At 41.1% G+C, this 20,070-nt stretch overlaps 1 protein-coding gene across 1 annotated transcript in view; it reads right to left on the reverse strand.

Annotated features, from left to right (window-relative positions):
• Positions 1-18,640, reverse strand: part of LOC119793446 (aminopeptidase N-like) — a 39,174-nt gene extending 20,534 nt beyond the window's left edge. The window contains exons 1-15 of the mRNA XM_038300668.1: positions 18,392-18,640; positions 17,866-17,963; positions 15,885-16,001; positions 15,591-15,777; positions 15,380-15,522; positions 12,301-12,437; positions 12,095-12,215; positions 11,838-11,992; positions 11,649-11,762; positions 3,102-3,245; positions 2,829-2,894; positions 2,668-2,733; positions 2,279-2,451; positions 246-325; positions 31-161 (exon numbers count right to left, since the gene is read on the reverse strand). Of these exons, the coding sequence (XP_038156596.1) occupies positions 31-161; positions 246-325; positions 2,279-2,451; positions 2,668-2,733; positions 2,829-2,894; positions 3,102-3,245; positions 11,649-11,762; positions 11,838-11,992; positions 12,095-12,215; positions 12,301-12,437; positions 15,380-15,522; positions 15,591-15,777; positions 15,885-16,001; positions 17,866-17,963; positions 18,392-18,531 (1,872 nt within the window). The 5' untranslated portion in view covers positions 18,532-18,640. The remainder of the gene's footprint in view (positions 1-30; positions 162-245; positions 326-2,278; positions 2,452-2,667; positions 2,734-2,828; positions 2,895-3,101; positions 3,246-11,648; positions 11,763-11,837; positions 11,993-12,094; positions 12,216-12,300; positions 12,438-15,379; positions 15,523-15,590; positions 15,778-15,884; positions 16,002-17,865; positions 17,964-18,391) is intronic.
• Between the last annotated feature and the right edge of the window lie 1,430 nt (positions 18,641-20,070).

Below are 20,070 nucleotides of genomic sequence, written 5' to 3' on the forward strand. Positions count from 1 at the left end.
GCACCTATTGGGTAAAGTATGACAGGTAACCTGGTGGTTTGTGCTGAGCTGAGAAAACAGTCGCTCCCAGTTCCCAAGGTCATAATTCACCCGGTAATATCCAGTTACATTGATGTTAGCCAGAATCCATGAAGGCCCTGTCATCATGTCCACATTCAGAGCTAACAAAGACAAACACATCTTCAAAACATTGCATTTTTCTAGTACAAGCTGTCAATTATTCAGTTATTCAATTCACAGCACACCTTCCTTCTCGTTGAGCCACCAGATGTCCTCACGGACGTAGCCATCTTTCATCCATCGCACAGGGATCACCCACTTATACCTGAAAGATTCAGTGCTGTGAATGCTTCATGTAGAGCTGCAGGAACATGAGCAGCAGAAGCATGACTACTCAGAATAAATACAGCATCTACACAGTATAAGGATGTTTGTCCACCTCTTTAACTAATAAGAAAAATCGATGTTTTTTTTTTTTCCCAGTTTCCTCCATAAATGTTATTTTAGACGGTAAAACATGTGAGCGAAGTAGATTGCTTTCCTGTGAATTGTACCAATAGTAAAGATTTTTAGAACTAATAAAAAAAAAGTGTATCGATGATCAACGAACGTCCTTTCCATTGAAGACATGAGAAATGTGTCTAAAACTCTGTGAATTATTTGCAGAGGTTTTGACATCCCCCCTGCACTGCAAAAACTTTCTAGAAATAAGTAAAATTTATAAAAGTATATTTACCCTTGATTTGAGTATGTAAATAAAATAATTTGCCAATTGAATCAGTATTTTTACTCTTAAAATAAGATAATTAGATAATTTTTGCTTGACATAAGACAATGCAGTTGTGTTTTCTTATTTTAAACCTAAATCGTCTTGTTCCATTGGCAATATGTCTCTTTTATCTCCTCAATTCAAGAACAAATGCACTTATTTTAAGAAAAAAGGACTTATCTAGATTTGGATTTTTTCCAGTGTGCTCCTTTACCTGACATTCCCCCAGACAGTTATTAAATGACAACATATGTGCTATTTAACCTTTGAGATAAATAACATAAGGACTAAATATCGACATGTGAACATTTCATTTAAAATAACTGAGCATTTCATAGGGAATCCTCCCATTCAGATGCAGATCAGCAATCGTCTAAAGGCTAATTTATACTCACACACCAGATGATCTGCGTGTGTGTCGCAGTGAACGCAAATGTGCCCCGCCCCAGACACTCTGCTGCACCTCTCCAAAAATTGTAGGTGATCGCAGACAGTGCCGCAGACAGGAGGCCTCTGATTGGTCAAATCTACATCCGCTCTACTCATGCGTATTTCCTGTTTGGTACATTACTGGCTTGTTTTGTTTGTATGACCGCCATTGTGGAAAACGACTTGTGAAGATGGACCAGCTAGAAGAGCGCGAGGTGTGGGAGAACGCTGGGACCATTTTTCCACCTGGATCACCGCTCTTTTTCTCCCTCATGTCCCTCCGTTTTGGGACAAATTTTCCCCCACTTCCTTACCTACTCGGCCGTATATAGACCCAAAGGTAATTCGTGATTATCCCACTTGCTTTGTGGCATGGAATAACATAGCGCAGACCACGCTACCATTTGGGCATAAATCAAAAATATCTGCGACAATCTCACTGCGACACACTGCTGAGAGGAGTATAACCAGCCCTTAAAGGAATAGTACACCCAAAACATGATTAGCCTTCATTTTCTACTCACCCCCATGCTGAACAACACTCTGGAGAACTTTTTTGATATCTCAAATGCATCTGGAGATCTGGGAGGCTTCTTGCTGTCTGCTGACATTCAAATAATGGAGGTCTATGGCGCCCGAGGCAGAAAGGTCCATAAAAGTCCACAAAAAACGTTTCAATATTCCTCCATACTGCTCGTCCAATGTATTCCAAGTGTCCTGAGTGGGTAGCGTCAATAATTTACTCGAAACGAAGTCATTTAGAATGTTTTTAGAGCATAAACAGTAGTGTATATATTGGAGGAATATTGACACATTTTTTGTGGACTTTTATGGACCTTTCTGCCTCGGGCGCCATAGACCTCCATTATTTGAATGTCAGCAGACAGCAAGAAGCCTCCCAGATCTCCAGATGCATTTGAGATATCAAAAAAGTACTCCAGGGTGTTGTTCAGCATGGGGGTGAGTAGAAAATGAAGGCTAATCATGTTTTGGGTGTACTATTCCTTTAAGATGACTGATTCTGTGACCTACAGCATGCTAAAAACATGTTGCCTATTGTGGTGCGGCAGAGTTGCATACTTGTATGGTGATTGTACAGTGACATTCGTTTCTGGATCCAGCAGGAAGTGCTTCTGGGAAACCCTTCCAGTGCTCGTATCTATGGTAACCACTGGGAAGCCCATCTGAAGCACCCAGGGGTTCATGATGACATCAACTGGATGAGGAAGAGACACTTTGTTGTCTTTCACAGCCTGCAGAAGTCATGTTCGTGCAAGAAAGAAAAAGGTTTGCACATCACAACTTTATTTATAAACATGAGGTTAACATGAACCATTGGTAAATAGAAGGTATCTGAATAGTGCAGAGAAGAAACATCATCCTTTAATCTGACACTAATGCAAATATGCCAGATACTCCTACAAGAGTGTCCCACAGTATTTACAGACCTAAAAACTTCCTCATCTCACCATTTGCAGATATTTCCACAACTGAGTCCCGACTGTGTTTCCATAGGAGAAATATCTGAGGTAACTCTGTTCACAAAGTAGAGAAAAGTTTGGATGAACCCTTTTCGTCAAATGGCATAAACCAAAATTAAATAAACTGATCGTCCACAAATCAAACCTACACTGAGTCCTTGTTTGAAGACCGGCTCTGACAGGAAGTCCGACAGCATCCGCAGCACTGCGGCACCCTGAGATCCACACACAGTGTAACAATCAGCTATTCAACGTATAAACCAAAGCCTAAAGGTCGCTTTTCCATGTTTTCAGAAACTTTATCATTATGCTTATACAGGAGAATACAGTATTCATTGTGCATTTTATTGGAGATATATGAACACTTATTTGCAACCATTAAAACTTTAACCAGCATGTGGTTTTAGTCTGGCTGCGTATACCTTGCTGTAGGAGATGGTGTCAAACTGCTCCATGATCTGTCCTGGGAGCAAGATACTGTTTTCTTCAGAGGTCAAAGGATGAGAGGATGCCAAAGCGTCCACTGCAAAGACTTTGTGTACATCGTCCAATACTATTAGGTCTTTCTGAAGAAAAAAATGGGAATAAACTGGTGTAAGCATAGAACTTGATTGTGACACAGTAATGAAAAAAAAAGAGGTTTTGTTTTCCATCTTCATGAAACGTTAACGATTTCCATCACTAATCAACTTTGAATACAGGATAATTATTCCAGCTCTAAAGAGTATAAAATGATCAAAACCAACCTGCTCTGATGGTTAAAACTAATCACTCCCTAAACATAGTAGCTAGTCCTGCCACCTGGAACAATAAAACCTAAAAGAGAATTTCAACTTGTCAAAACAACTCTACAGGGTTGGACGGTTATCAACAAATCTGAACTATTGACTCTGTTTCAAAAAGTGGAAAAAGTAAAACCCTGCATACTGAAAAGTTTCAGTACAACTTTTGAGATGTCTAGATTAAAGTTAACTTCAATTCGAGCTTAATTAACTCAAATTTACAACTAGTCAACTTTTTGGTAAATGCCATAGTATATGGCCATTTCAACCAATCAGACCTCTATTTGGATTTGCATAACACTTCCAGTAAGTCAGTCAAACTTTTCCATTGACTAATCAAGCACGGGATAGTGTGCCTTGGATGTGCCTCTTTCATTACAATAAGTGAAAAGCAGACAGGAGCAGATTTTGGAACCAATCTCTGACCTTCTTGGAATAGGTTACCCTTAAGACAAATACTTCGTTACTGTACTCAAGTAGATTTTTCTGATATTTTTACTTTACTTTACTACTTATTTTTATGGCGACTTTTTACTTCTACTCCTTACATTTTTACACAAATATCTGTACTTTCTACTCTTTACATTTAAAAAAATTGGCTCGTTACTTTAGTTTTGAATCATTTCAATGGAGTTACCGTTATTATTTTTCATGTCATCAATTCCAAATTCAATCTAATTGGATGGGAATCTACGTTGCATTTGACGCACCACTACAAGATGAATCGACAGATTCGGCGGTATTCATTCGCGGCAAATCATTGCAGCTTGGTGGCGGTGGCGTTAGCATAGTAATATGGACGACGAGATGATTGAAAATGAACACAACGGAGATCTAGTCCTATTGGCAGACATCCATTTAAAATGTAGGCAACGGCATGAAAAAAGTGGTTTCTACTTTTACTTTTATACTTTAAGTAAATTTACAAGCCTGTACTTTGTTACTTTTACTTGAGTAAAGAAGTTTAATCAGTACTTCCACTTTTACCAGAGTATTTTTAACACGAGTATCTGTACTTTTACTCAAGTACGGAAAGTGAGTACTTTTACCATCTCTGCCCTTAAGTGTCTGAAAGACCTCCTCTTTTCTGTTCTTTTAAATCTCTTTTGGAAACACATTTTTATTTATAGCTGAGATCATGTTTTGCATGGCACTAATCCAGTTGTGAAACTGGTTATTATGTCCATTTTAATTCTATTCTTTTATTCTTAACTTGTTTTATCTACAGCACTTTAATTAACACTGTGGGTTTTAGATGTGCCCTACAAATAAAGTTGGTAGATTGATTGAGGAAAAATACTATGTGCTTATTTAAATATACCCTCTACTACACAACTGAGATCTAATATCAACATTGTGATACTAGTGTATTGCCATAAGCCATAAGCTATTTTCGACATTAAGGACCATATCCACACTGGTTAATTTTAAACACTAATCAAGGAAGATACAGTTTTGCTCTGCTGTACTCTTATCTCGAGCTGCTGCAAACCCCCAATCACAAGACACTCCCACCGGGACATGTGACCCTGCCCCCCACTGTGCTGGGGGACAAAGCAATTGCTTCATGCTTGTCTCATCCTCTTTTGCTGCTGCTTCTAGGCCAGCTCAATGAAGGAACTCCATGAAAGGAGGGCATGCAGGCTACAAGAATCAGAACCTTCTGACTGCCAAAGTTAAGTGGGCCTGCTGGTAATCTCAAAACCAGACTTTCTACAACATTTCTGCCTAAACCAGAGGCAGAGCAACTGAGCTACCCTGTCCAGCGCCAAACCACCTCCTCCCAACATCACACCACAGGAAAGGAAAGCCATAACATCCCTTAGCCAGGACCAAAGCATCACAATATTACCAGTACATAAAGGAAGCTGCACCGTGGTCCTCAACACTTCCAACTACCACGAAAAAATCCTCAATCTACTGAGGTACACCAACACGTATGAGTTTTTGAAAAGAGATCCAAGCAACGCCTACAAAAAGAAAATCACAGACTAACTCAAGCAACTCGAAAAAGACAACGTAATTAACTGTTCAGCTTATTTTTAGATTATATCCAGGGGAGGACATTCTATGCTTATATGGACTCCCAAAAAATCACAAGAAAGGATCATCACTCAGACCCATCCTCAGCAGCATTAACTCAGTAACATACAACATTGCTAAACAGCTTACTAACGTTTTAGCCCCCTTAGTGGGAAACACACCATACCACATAGAAAACTCCAAAGAGTTTGCTAACAGAGTCAAACATGTAAAGATGGCACCAGGAGAAACCCTGGTGTCTTTTGATGTTACCTCTCTTTTCACGTGCCTACCTATATCAGAGGCAGTGGAAACAGTCAGGAAACTTCTTCAACAAGACAGTGACCTAAACAACAGGACTAATTTTACTCCGGACCAGATCTGCTCCATGCTGGACTTTTGTCTTTCCACAACCTATTTCAAGTTCAGTCATAATTGTTACAGACAGAAGCATGGTTGTGCCATGGGATCTCCCGTGTCACCAATTGTAGCCAATCTTTACATGAAAGAAATGGAAAACAGAGCTTTGGACACCTTCAGGGGAACACCACCAAGCCACTGGTTTAGATATGTGGATGACACATTCGTTAAAATCCAGCTAAAAGTAGTGGAAGCTTTCACAAGACACATTAACTCGGTAGACCAAAACATCAATTAAACCAGAGACGATGCCAACGACAAAAAGCTATCTTTTCTGGACTGTTTGGTGAGCATGGAAGGAGATGGAAACCTCAACATTGAAGTCTATAGGAAATCCACTCCCACAGACCAGTATCTTTGTTTTGACTCACACCTACCATTGGAACACAAACTTTCAGTCATCAGAACCTTAGAACATCGCGCTGAGCATGTCCCTACTAAAACAGAAGGTAAGCACAAAGAACAGAAACACATCAAAGATGCTCTTCAAACCTGCAGACACCCAAACTGGGCATTTGATAAATCAGCAAGGAAATCCAAAAGACATGGAGCAGAACATAACGGTGAGAAGATTGAACATGAAAACATTGCCATACACATGTTGCTGGAGTCTCTGAAAAACTCAAGAGGATTTTCTCAGTACATTTCAAACCTAACAAGACCCTTAGACAGAGCGTAGTGTATGCTAAGGAAAAAAAAAAACAAAATAAAGATGAGCTGAGTTGTGTATGCAGTTCAGTGCAGTGAGGAATGCTCTGATCTTTACATTGGAGAAACGAAACAACCTCTCCACAGACGCATGGCCCAACACAGAAGAGCAACCTCCTCTGGACAAGACTCTGCGGTACATCTACTACACCTTATGGTAAAAGGACATTCTTTTGAGGACCAGAATGTTCACATTTTGGATAAAGAAAATAGGTGGTTTGAGAGGGTCGTGAAGGACGCCATCTATGTTAAGAAAGAAAAAAACAACCTTTAACAGAGAGGGGGGGGACTCAGGTTCCAGCTTTCAAAAACCTATAATGCAGCAATAGAGTTAATCCCTTCCCGTTATCATCGCAGCCCCAGCCCCTGTACAGGAGGGCGGGGGACCTCGTCTATTCAGCCAAGCCAATAATCCCCTTTAACATCTGACCTTTCAGACACTTAGATGGGTATGGGCAGTAGTCTAGTTGTAAAAAAAAAAAAAAGGGGGGGATGGTAGATTTTTTTTTTAAGCATACAAAGTCTAATTAATATAGTCTATGAACCTAAAGCAAATATGCAGGGTGTGGTTGTTACATGTTAGGTACTGCAGTCATTGACTTTGACCAAGGCACCTTACAGTAGAACTGCAGTCAGTCCCTGGACTGGCATGGCTATCACTGCTCCTACATAGTTAGGGACAAATTTCCCAGTGGGATCAGCTTCATAGTCATGTTAGACACTTCTTTGGTTGTATTTATTTTACTCAGGCTACTTGTAAACGCACAGCCCACCAAATCTTGAAAGGACAATATTATTGACATTACTGTTAATTTGAAGTAGGAATTGTACACAATTAGTAATAAAATGTGACAGGGAATGGTATAGGGGGATGGTCCCTTAAAGCTGAAGTCTGTAAGTTTTTAAAAATCTCTTTTTTGTCATATTGGCTAAAACTGTCCCTATGCCCAGACAGCAGTACATGTGATATGTAACCTGTGAAAAAAACTGCTTCAATTGGTACCGCCTACTGCCTGTATTTCAATCTGGAAAGAATCATTCGGGACAAGTCAAAACAACCAATCACAGCCAGAGGAGCGTCTGATGGAGTGTCAATCACAGCTCACACACGCTGAATCCCGCCCCCCCCCCCCCCCCCCCCCCCCCCTTTCTGGTCGCATGCGGTAGCCGCGCAGATGCTGTGAGAGGGGTGGAGCTTGGAGGTGGGGCATGAGTGAAGCAGAGAGGGTGGGGGAGTGGCGTGAAACCTGTTTTTCTTCAAATTTTCAGTCGAAGTCTGCTCTCTTCTCAATAGCTACGTTTACATGCGCAAAATTTCCCCGATCCGATCCAAACCTTGGTTGATCGGAAATTCAAAATCTCCGTTTACATGGACACTAAATGAAATGATCCGATCATGACGTGTGTATACATGTATCAAGCGTTGGATCAGATTAAATCTTTTAAGCATGCGCAGAACTTCCTGCCAAACTTGGCAGTTCTGTCTGCGTCTGGTTTTTGGGAGGCCTGACAAACGAAGCGCTCGGAGCGAGCGGAAAGAAAAAAGGAGAGAGGAGGAAAAAAGCGCTTGGCAGCGAAATGTCCGAGAGAAAATGTAGAGAATGAGCGATTGAACCGGCGTGGGAGAGCGAGTGGGCTGTGGAGAGGAAGAAGAGGAAGAGGAGGAGGATAAATTCCTGCTTCCTGCAGCTTTAAATTAACTTATAAGTCGGCGTTCCTAGACTCCCCCCGCCATGTTGTTCACAGCGAGAGAGACCGGTGATTTCCTGTTGTTGACAAGGCGGAAAACGTCACTCTGACGTCGCACACATGCGCAGTGAAGATTATTTTACTCTTTAGATCCGAATGGGTGTTTACATGGACGCCAATCGGAATGGCGATCGGCAAAAACCACCTCTCTCATTCGGAATTAAATTTAGATCCGATCGGACCGAATCGGATTAGAATCTTCAGTCTGACATGTTTACATGAAACATTTTTGATCTGATCAGGCCTTCAATCCGATTAGTTGTGTCCATGTAAACGTAGCCGATGTTACAGACTGCAGCTTTAAGAGGGGAATGATTTTTTAGATTTTTTTAGGAAGGGGGAAGCCATTCCCCCTCATCCCCCCTCAACACGAGTACTGGCTATGGGGTATTGCAGTCTAACGAAAGAAGCCAAATGACTCCCATTCTAAATGGGAAGACCCCTTCGTCTGTTCCAATTTGCCGGTGCAAAAACAAGGCTTTGTTGGGCTACTGTGTAAAACCTCAAACTCAACACTATTCCTGACATTTTGAATTGAAAAAGCTTCCTGGATAGGAAGCAAAGCGTCTTCAAACTTTGGAATACAACGCCTCTCCCTGTGTCCACATGAAACTTTGAGATGCCAGAGACTTTCTGCATCTAAGAGATTATTTCTTCTTAGATTACTTTCTTTCATCTAAGAAGAAAGGACATTATCTTAATTTCTACAGGCTAATTTTTCCTGAACTTTGAAGAAGTATTAAAATATTGATAGCTGTAGAGTTAACTTTTTGATCATGATTGGAGTTCAATTCACAGTTTCCTTTGTGTATTCATTTGTATATATGACAGTCCAAATGTTTTTTGAATGGATGACAGTTTTGCCACCCCCACTCGGGTGGGCATTGAATATGAATTTATTGCATAATATAATATGGCATTGCTGTGAAGACATTAACTATCAGGTCAGTCAGTATATCACTGACAATGAGTCCTCATCATCACTACTAGATTTTGGCTCACTTTGCTTTACGGAAACATTTACTTCAGGTTTAAGTATGAAAGGTCCGTTCAAGATCATAAAAAAGTATTTTAATGTGCTCTTTGAGTCATCCAAAGGTGGCATAACTAATGCGCTTTGGACCATTTTTCTGCAACAGCATAAGATTTAATGTTGGAGTAGCACAGGGATCAGTGCTAGGAGCTATTCTCTTTACAATATATATGCTCCCAATCTGTAGAATTATTAGACAGCATGGGATTTATTTCCTCTGTCAGGCTGATGATACTCAGCTATATCTGTCCATTAATCCAGATTAAGCTAACCCATGACATAGATTACAGGCATGTCTTGAAGACATATAAGGCTGATGGCTCTTAACCTTCTGCTCCTGAATGCAGACAAAACAGAAGTTATAGTTTTTGGAGAGTTTTTAGAGTCTTTAAAAAAGAAGCTGATTAATCAGTCACTTTATTTGGATGGGATTAAATTGATTCAAGATAATAAAGTAAAAAATCTTGGTGTATTCTTTTTGATCAGGACCTGTCACTTCTAGAACTTCCTGCTTTCATCTGCGCAATTTTGCAAAAAACAGAAATATCATGTTCAGGTGTGATACTGAGAAACTAGTCCATGCATTTATTACTTCAAGGCTGGACTATTGTAATTATTTACTATCAGGAAGTCCGCAAACTGTAGTTAAAAGCCTTCAGCTGATCCAAAATGCTGCAGCCAGAGTTCTGATGAAAATGAAAAAGAGAGATCATATCTCTCCTATCCTGGCTTCTCTTCATTGGCTTCCTGTTAAATCCAGAGTAGAATTTAAAATCCTCCTTCTCACATATAAAGCCTTAAATGGCCAAGCTCCATCTGATATCAGAGATCTGATTGTCCCTTATGTTCCTAACAGAGCACTTCGCTCTCAATCTGCAGGTTTACTAGTGGTTCCTAGAATTTCTAAAAGTAGAATGGGAGGCAGATCTTTTAGTTATCAGGCTCCTCTCCTGTGGAACCAACTACCAGTTTTAGTCCGTGAGGCAGACACCGTCTACCTTTAAGGCTAGGCTTAAAACTTTCCTTTTTGATAAAGCTTATACCGTATTTTCACGACCATAAGGCGCACCGTACTAAAAGGTGCAGTCTCAGTTATGTGTCCCATTTCTGTATTTAACACACACATAAGGCGCACCGGACTATAGGGCGCATTTTTTATATACAGGTACATGTCCTCTACTACCTATAAATACCTCTACTGCATATTTAAAAATACAGCGGGCCCAAAACTGAGTATGACTGTGCTTTATTCATGTATTTATTACAAAGTATTACCGGTAGTTAGAGTGGCTCAGGTTATCCTGAGCTATCTCTATAGTTATGCTGTTATAGGCTTAGACTGCTGGAGGACATAGGGACCCCTTTTCATCATTTTATCTCTATTCCCTCAATCTGCAGAATTTGTTAGTTCAATCTCTAACATTATGCTTTCTCTGCTTTTTCTCATGGTAGCTTTGCCTTGTCTGTTCCTGTTGGTTGTGACTCCATCCTGGAGAGAAATATCGGCTGTGCTGCTGCCATCAACACCTTTGTTTATAGATGTATGAAATCGGCCTGTTTTTCAGTGTAATCCTGTTTCTCTGACTGTGACTGGCTGGATGTGCTTTCTTTCATCCTCTGACATGGGAGCTCTGTCTCTGAGCTTGTCTGCCTGGCTGTGTGTTTCCTGGACGGGGGCCGCCTTTAATAGCTACTTTTTGTATCTCTGCTTCTGTCTCCTTGAACCCCAGTTGGCCTCAGCAGATGGCCGCTCACACTGAGCCTGAATCTGCTGTTTCTTCCAGTTAAAAGGGAGTATTTCCTCTCCATTGTCCCTACAAGCATGCTTAGTGTAAGGGATTGCTGAAGAGTCAATGAGTCGATGCAATTAACTGGTTTTACTCAGAACATTTTGAATCAATTTGACTGGATGATCTGGTGAACTGTGAAGTGCCTTGAGACAACATGTGTTGTGAATTGACGCTATAGAAATAAACTGAATGCAATTGAAATTGAATTGTTTTGTACTGATAGCTGACATTTTCCTGCAGGTTAATTCTGGTAGAATGCAAAATCCAGAAGTTCGTCAAGTATGAGATTTGTCCAAGTCTTGAGGAAGCAAAGCAGCCTCAGATCATCAAAGCAATCTGTTGTATTTACTCCGGTTATCTTTTTCCAATGTTTTATTTGTTCTATTATCTGATCCATCAGACAAAGATGAGATGTGAAATCTATGAGGGTCAAAGGAAAGCATGAACCTGTAGCGGCTGCCTTACCACATCCCAGTCAGGTTCTGCATGGTCAGCGCCCAAGTACGACACGTACGAAGCAAAGCCTTCATTTAGCCAGACCTCATTCCACCAGCGCAGTGTCACCAGGTTACCAAACCACTGGAGAATAATGGCAGAACATTTGTTGGATCAATAATCTTTCAAGATTCTAGTTTTAGAAAGGAAACCAGTTACCATATGTGCTAGTTCATGAGCAATGATGGTGACTGTGGTTTCTTTATTGCTGTTGGATGAGGTCTCAGGATCATAGAGGAGGTTGGTTTCTCTATAGGTAACCAGTCCCCAGTTCTCCATTGCACCAAAATAAAAGTCTGGTAGAGCGATTTGATCTGTAAATTAGATTCAAAGAACACAAGAAAATCTTGTAGGGTTTGTTTGGGTTTTAGGCATTAAACTGAGCTCCATCTCACGTCACTTTAAAGAAAACTCACCTGATTTCTTTAGGGGGTAAGATATGTTATAGTAGGACTGGAAGAAGTCCAGTATGGGTCCAGTTACATTCAGGGCATAGTTCCCCTGATTGATAGCCTTCCTGCGAGCCCAGATTCGAATCTGAACACAAAGCAGCAAATTAACAAATATCCCAGGTTACACATCATCATATTAAATGTCTAAACATGTATATGGGAAGTTAGACCTGAATGTTTCCTTGTGTTGTGTTCAAGTAAGTGTAGTCAGAGACGACAATGGCCAGCAGGTAGGTGGACATCTTCTCAGTGGCTTCAAACTTTGTCTGCAGTAAAGCCTCTCCATCAATAGTGATAGCTGAATGATCTAAACAGTGCAAATGGTTAAAAAAAAAATAAAGATCTGATCAGAGTAATTAATGACATGATGTCCAATTTAGATGTAAAGTAGAAGAAGAGTAATCTTTGTTGTGCTTTGCACTAACCAGAACAAAAAGTAAACACATGGAAAGGTTAAAATCACTATTGGATCTCTGAGTATTTTCCATTTCTCTATATATATTATAATCACACATTTGAAGGATGAAATATGAGGTTCTATTTTGGAGGATTGTGGCTTTATTTACCAGATAAACTTGAACTAGTTCATTTATTTTTTTCTTATTTATAAAGTCAGTACATCTCTGTGGTGCAAGTGGAATAATCAAAGTCAACTACTGTGTAGTCTTTAATTTTCATATATATATATATTTTTTTTTTTTCACAAATGCAGAGCAACGAAATGAACTCTCCTTGGGGACCAGTGGGCTGCCACTGTGCGGCATCTGTGGAGCCGTGTGGGGTTAAGGATCATGCTCAGGGACCGAGAGTGGCAGTCTGTGGGAGAGCGGCTTAAAATCAGAACCTCAGGACTCCAAACTCTATGCCAACATTCCCAAATTTATTATTACAAATTATTTATAAGGTCAGTTGTTTCTGCAGTGCAAGTGCGATAACCCAAGCCAACTACTGTAGTAGTCTTCTCTTAGCTATCTAATGTGCAGATATTTTTATATCTAAGGGAAACATATTCAGGGACATTACAACTTTTTTTTATTTTTTATGCTTTTTTGGTACTATATACAATCTTTTTATATAGTCAGTATTATCTTTAATGACATCTTGCTCTAACTCTTTGTACTCTATATAAGCTACTGGAACCAGAATTTCCCTGAAGGAGTGAGCCCAGGGGATAAATAACGTTAAGTCTAAGTCTTATAGGTTTGTGAACTCAGCTCATTTTTTGAAAAAGTGAAATATGAATGTGAGCAAGTCCATTTTCATCCGTGTGAACTGAACTTTGAACTCGTTTTTTATTATGAACTTGTACAACGATGGTCTCCTCTATACTGTACTTGTGACCATCAAAAAATCTCAGAAAAAAGATAAAATAACAAATTAATGGTTTAAACTTGTACCTTTTATACCCCTGGTGTAGCATTTTCTCTCTCAGCTTTCGTCTACAGTTCAACCTAATCAGGGTTATAATGTTTGGGATTTTTAATTCTAGTTTAGTCTTAGTCTGTTTTTAGAATGGGTTTGTTACTTTTTATTAGTTAATATAGTTTAAAAATGCTTTGTTTTAGTCTTGTTTTTAATTCCTTTTAGTACTAGTTTAAGTTTTTTCATACTTTGATAAATTTTAAGGTGCAGAATTCTGAAGGCCAGAGAAAGGTATTTATACATAGATACAAGATACTACTTTCAGAAATGGTTCAATTATAGCTGATTAACTAATACAAGAAGGTGAAAAAACCTGAATACATCTGTTTAAAGGGTTATAAAAGCAACTGATAAACACAAACATGGAGGATAAATTTCTATAATTCTGGTTTTTGTTGCTCAGTGGTGCAGTGGGTAGCACGTGCTGCCTTGCAGAAAGAAGGTTTTAGTGTTTGATTCCCGGGCCAGGTCTTTTTAAATGGAGTTTGCATGTTCTCCCTGAGCATATGTTGGTTGTCTTCGGCTTCCTCCCACAATCCAAAAAACATGACTGTTAGGTTAATTTGCTTCTCTAAATTGTCCTTAGGAGTGAGTGTGTGCGTGAATGGTTGTTTGAACCCCACCTTTTGCCCATATACAGCTGGAGATAGGCACCAGCATCCCTCGTGAGCCCGCTTGGGATAAGCAGGACGGAAAATGGGTGGATAGTTTGCTTTGGGTCATTTTATAAACACACAGCAGTTTAAGTTATTTATATTTTTTTTCCTTTTCAATCACCATTTTTTATTTGATCTATTCTATTTCAATTAACAAAATGTGTTCTCCATTTCAGTGTTTTATCATCAGTTTTAGTTAACTATGAAAACTTGGATTCAAATGACACATTGATTGCCCTTGTTTCACTCGGTCTGGCTTGTTCTTTCTCTACAGGTTTCCCTCGTGTTCAGGATGAACTCAAACTTTTGTTCCACTCTGACATCTACAGTATGTTTCTATCGGCTGACTCACAATAGCAGCAACAAATGAACTCTAAATGGTTGTAAAAGTTGGTTTTATTTAAACAACAAGCCAATATAAAGGACTGGACACAGGTCAAACACAATATATTGATATTTTGAAAAGGTTGATCTTAATTTTCTCATAAGCTGATCTTACTGCCCACGTTGTAGTCTGGAACCCTGATCTCTTTTCCATAGGTGGTTTTCTGGCGTGCTGGTGATTCTCTCTGTGTGCAGCTGGGTGCTTTGTTAGTTACTATCTCATTCTGGGCAGCAGCTGGACCGGGCCAAGGCCCCTTGGCCCTGTGGGGTCTCCAAATGGGATTGGTGCCCCTTGGTTTTCAGGATTTTGAGCCCATAACTTGGTCTGCCTTTGGAAGCTCCATGGGGCTTCAACTCAACTTTATTCAAAAGCCCTTTAAAACCATCGCAGCTGCCACAAATTGCTGCACATATCAGGTGAAGTTTGAATTGTATAAAAACAACATAGACTTTTATCATGTAATTAGGGGAATCAAAAGCAATATCGGTATAAAAAACTGGCCTAAAAATATTGGCAGAACATTTCTGGGATCAGTTAGATTGATGCCAAAAAAAAAAAAAAATCGGGGTTGGCATCACTGTATAAAACACAGGCCGATAAATAAGCAGATGGGGAAAAGCTGTTTAAACCAGAATATTCAGCCAAAACTAATATTAGTTACCTAAAACACATTACTAAAATAAAACACTGAATATTAGTGCCAAAGATTATTACAGAAATGCTGCATTTTAATGATAAATGTGGACTAAAGTTGCAGGCTTGTGCTGCTGGACTTTGTTTTCTTACCTTCCTCCATGCCGTTAGACAGAGCCACGGTTCCAGGCGGGTGGATCAGGGTTATGTGGAAAACTGCTTTCATGGCCGGCTCATCAAAGCAGGGAAATGTTTTCCTGGCATGAGTGGGATGCATCTGGGAGGTTGCAACAACCCTGTGAAGAGTTTCCACTTTGAAGCTGAAGTTTTAAAAGACTGGCAGAGATGGCAAAACAGAACCCACTTTCTGACTCCATCTTCTTCATATTCGCTTCTGTAAAATCCAGCTAGGTCATCAGCAAGCTCTCCGGTAAACTCTGCGTACAGCCGGTACTTCTGTCCTGGAGATAATCTACCCTTCAGCTGGATGACCAGATACTGTGTTTGAGGTTGCAGCCAAGCTGCATTAATGTTTGGAGCAGATTCATCACCTGGAAAATAAAACCTTTAGAACAATCATGCAGCAGGTAGAACTGCCTCCAGGTGACATTTTCAGTTGTGAATCACTGTCATATACGGTGTGCAGTGTTTTCTGTACCTTCAGCAGTCAGCCTGACAGGGTGTCCATCTTCCATCTTTGTGTAGTTTAGCTTGTTAGAGTGAATCAAAATCAGATTGGTTTCTTCCAGACACTCAAACTGCACAGTGGACCAGCCTGATGGAAGATAAGGAAAAAACACAGTGAAAGGGACAACAAGACGGCAACGATGATTATTTGAATCCTATAATACTGAAGTCAGTCAAAGGAAGATTAAGCTTATTAACTGCTGGAACAATTCAGCTTTTTTATCTAACATTGTCTGGTTGGTGCCCTCCTCATGATAAAAAGGGGCTGTAGGCATCTAATTTTGGCTCAGCCGGGGATGGGATGTAATTTAGGAGAACTGACAGCCGCTCTACCCCAAGCAGCTGTGGTTGACATGGTTTAAGATTGGAAAAGCATTAAAACTGGACAAAAACCAGTCTGCATCATCTGTCCCGTGTTGTAAAAGGATTTAACATTAGTTTTATTCAGGCAGTGTTTGCTTCAAATAATCAGCATATGTGGGAGGAGGGAGCAGAACCACACAGAACCTCCCATCTATTGAATAGAACCGGTTCCGCTCTTCTCTTCCCCCCCATTTCCTCTGTCCTCTGGTGAAGACGACGGAGAGGGATCCTCTGCCGCATATGGCGGCTCCAATGCAAAGCCGTTACTGGGTTTACTCTGCCTGCCATGTTTCTGTCGCTGTAAACTGCCAGTGTGCTGCTGTCAATCACAGCAGAGACCACCCATCGCTTAGATGTAAGGCTGAAATATACTCAGAAACCAGGTCGTCTGCATGTGTGTCGCAGTGAACGCAGATATGCCCCCGCCCCTTCCGCACACACTGCTGCACCACTCCAAAATTGTAGGTGACCGCAGACAGGAGGCCTCTGGTTGGTCAAATCCACATCCGCTCTACACTATGCGTATTTCCTTTGGTATCTTACCAGCTTGTTTTGTTTGTATGACCGCCATTGTGGAAAGCAACCCGTGAAGATGGACCAGCTAGAAGAGCGAGGTGCGCGAGAACGCTGGGACCCTTTTTCCACCTGGATCCCCGTTTTTTTTCACCCTTATGTCCCTCCGTTGTTGCACAAACTTGCCCCCACTTCCTCACCGCCTCGGCCGTATCTACAATAGACACACAACTAGTTCATGATTGTCCCTCTTGCGTTGTTGCATAGAATAACATAGCGCAGACTAGAGTCCTGCAACGGGTCAGGTACCCCCGGGTCCCCGACGGGTCACCCGCTAAAATGCTCTTTTGCGGGTGAAAAATACATAAATAAAAATAAACGGGTCGGGCGGATATTTTTTTAGTGCAGGCGGGTAGTTGGTGATTTTTTTTATGCGTGTGTGTTGTTATGGACATCAGAAATTTTATATTAATCAGGCACTGGGGTCACCCTTGTTGTAGCTTACAGCCCTGCCGGCAGTGTGGGCTTCCCTCCAAAAAGGCCATATTCAGTGCATACACGTCTGCTGCAGTGTTAATGGCACTGCTCTGCAGCACAGCGTACTATAGCCTATTACTTGATGTGTTAACGGTTCGGGTTGCGGGTTAAATATCAACGGGTCGGGTCGGGTTCGGATTTGAATTGTAGATATCCGCGGGTGACGGGTCGGGTTCGGTAGTCATCCTAACGGGTTCGGGCGGGTGCGGGTTGGTAAAACTCGACCCTTGCAGGACTCTAGCGCAGACCTTCAAAATTGGGCATAAATTAAAAATATCTGCGACAAGCTCACTGCAACACACTGCTGCTGGAGGACAACCAGCCCTGTAGTCCATGTTGTCTATATCTGAAGAGTTAAGGTGTGCTTCAGAGAGGAGATGGGCTGTATTGCTTTTTGGCTCAGTTCTTCAACACAACTGTTTTAAGCAAAGAGCAATATTACAGCTGACATCAGAGTTTAGCAAGTCTCAGTGATTTGATCTGTGCGTATTATAGCAGTTTTAGGAATAAACTTAACTATTAACTATTAACTTACTCACCTGTGAAAATGTAGAGGCTAGAGTTTTCTCTGGGCCTGAGTCGAGGCCACAGTGTGATGTTGTAAAACAAAGGGACTAAACCTGGAGGCAGACGATACCTGAAGGGATGAGCGGAAGAATCAAAATGTTTTGGCTGTAATGTGTACTTTTATTATCTACAGTCAGGTTAGATGAAGGTTTTTCATTATTTGGCTTTGTTGATGAAGTGTCAGTAGATGGAGGGTGAATTCCTTTTCAGCGTTTGCTGTTGCTCTTCTTCCTGGTGTATTGCTGTTATGAGTCTAATTACTTTACACAGACAAGCAGAACAGGAAGCTCAGAGAAACATGCAGTTTTTCCCAATATTTATTTTTATAATTAACATAAATATAAAATCTGGATAAGATCTTGGTCATCTTCTGATCTTCAGATCAGGTCATTTTCACATGTTCCCCATGCTTTCAACCTTCTGCCCTTCGACATTTGGATCTGCAGGATATTTTTTTAGAACATCCTGCTGTCCTTCATGAGGACTTTTATTTCCTACCTGTCCCAAGGAGCCGTGACGTCACCTCCTTCTCCTCCTGTGAAAGCGATAGTCCACAATGTGACAATGGTTGCGACAGAGGCCGCGGCCAGAACCACGCAGAAAACACGCAGTGGGCTGACTTTGCATCTTTTCCCCATTGCTCTCCTATCTTGAAGCAGATTAAAGTTTGGCTTCAGAAACCAGCAGCAGCTCCGTCCCCGTTCAGCTCTAGATGGCTGAATAAGCCTGAGCTCATCTGGTCAGCAGTTGACGTCAGGAGCTGACACTCTGAGGAATTTATGGATGATATATAAGGTCAGGGAGTCTCTGGTGGGAACTGAATATGCTGATAAGTGATAAACTACTGAGAAAGTTAGTGCATGATCGCCCTCTGGTCGTAAAACTATGCTGAGACTTCACAGCGGTGTGACGCAGGGATTTTATTGTTTGTTTAAGGGTCAAAGATTCAGAGAACTGCAGGTGACATAGCTCCAACCTCGAACCACTCCAAAAGTTCTGAAACTCACAGAAAAATGTTGCAAACAGTCTGTTTTGCAGCAATTTGGTTTTGAATTTTGGCCATCACGACTTAGCCTCTGGTGATTTTGCAGTGTCTGGTCCCTTGACATGACGCTGCATGTTGGTATCTCTGATGTGAACCTCAGGACAGCTTCACGGAGAGAGGAAGAAATCCTCTGAGCTTGGTGTTTTCTGTCCTCAAACACTATGGGGGACAGGGCTGCATGCATGTAGGAGTGCCTTTTGACCAGTGTTGTTTTCCCCAACAATGAGGACGATGAAATCATTTCATTGACGCTCCTAATTTTCTTGACGATAACAAAAACTGACGAGTTAAACATGGGTCTTTGATGACGCGTCATGGTTTTGAGTTTTAGTAGAGACTAAATGAAAATTAGCGGGTCGTTTCTGGATTATTGCTTCTTACCTCTTTATTAAGTCTGCAAGAAATCCTCTCTGCCTCTGCAGTTAGCAACTTTAGCTAAGGGGTACTCCCAGTGGCAGGGTAACAACACATGAGCCAACCCACCAAGGCTGGAGACTGAACAATACTGGAAAAGTCTGTCAGAAGGAAGAATCACATAATGATGATGCACAGTGGCTAAAAGACATAAGAGCTGACCTTTCAAACTTTCCTGAACCAGGTTTAATGAACATCACAATTGCAGACTTTCAACAAAGACCCTCAGGTATGAAGAAATGGACAGCACCCAGACATGACCCACAAATACTGGCTGAAGAAACAGACTTCTCTCCATGAAAAACTACCAGCACAGATGACCTGGCTGTTGAAGAGAGGGACCCACCCTGAATGGCCAACTGAGGGCTGAACAGTCCTGACAATGAAAAACCCCAGAAGGGGACAGTCCCAACCCACTATCAGCCAAACACTATCTCCCCAACATGGAACCTCCTGTCAGGCATCATAATGGCAAAGACAAGCTGGCACATAGATGAACACATGACAGAAGCACAAAAAGGCATTGGTAAAAGCACCAGAGGAGACAAACGCCAACTACTGACAAAATGCTAACCTTAGTCTTTACTTCTTGACTGTAAAGACTGTAAAACAAGACAAACAAACCTGTGCACAGCCTGGATTGATCACAAGAAAGTCTATGACCTAATGCCACATATATTGGATCTAAGGCCCTTCATTGCAAACTCCATAGGGCTGT

This window comes from Cyprinodon tularosa, unplaced genomic scaffold (genome assembly GCF_016077235.1).
Source record: "Cyprinodon tularosa strain WSP-4 unplaced genomic scaffold, ASM1607723v1 ctg452, whole genome shotgun sequence".
Lineage (NCBI taxonomy): Eukaryota > Metazoa > Chordata > Actinopteri > Cyprinodontiformes > Cyprinodontidae > Cyprinodon > Cyprinodon tularosa.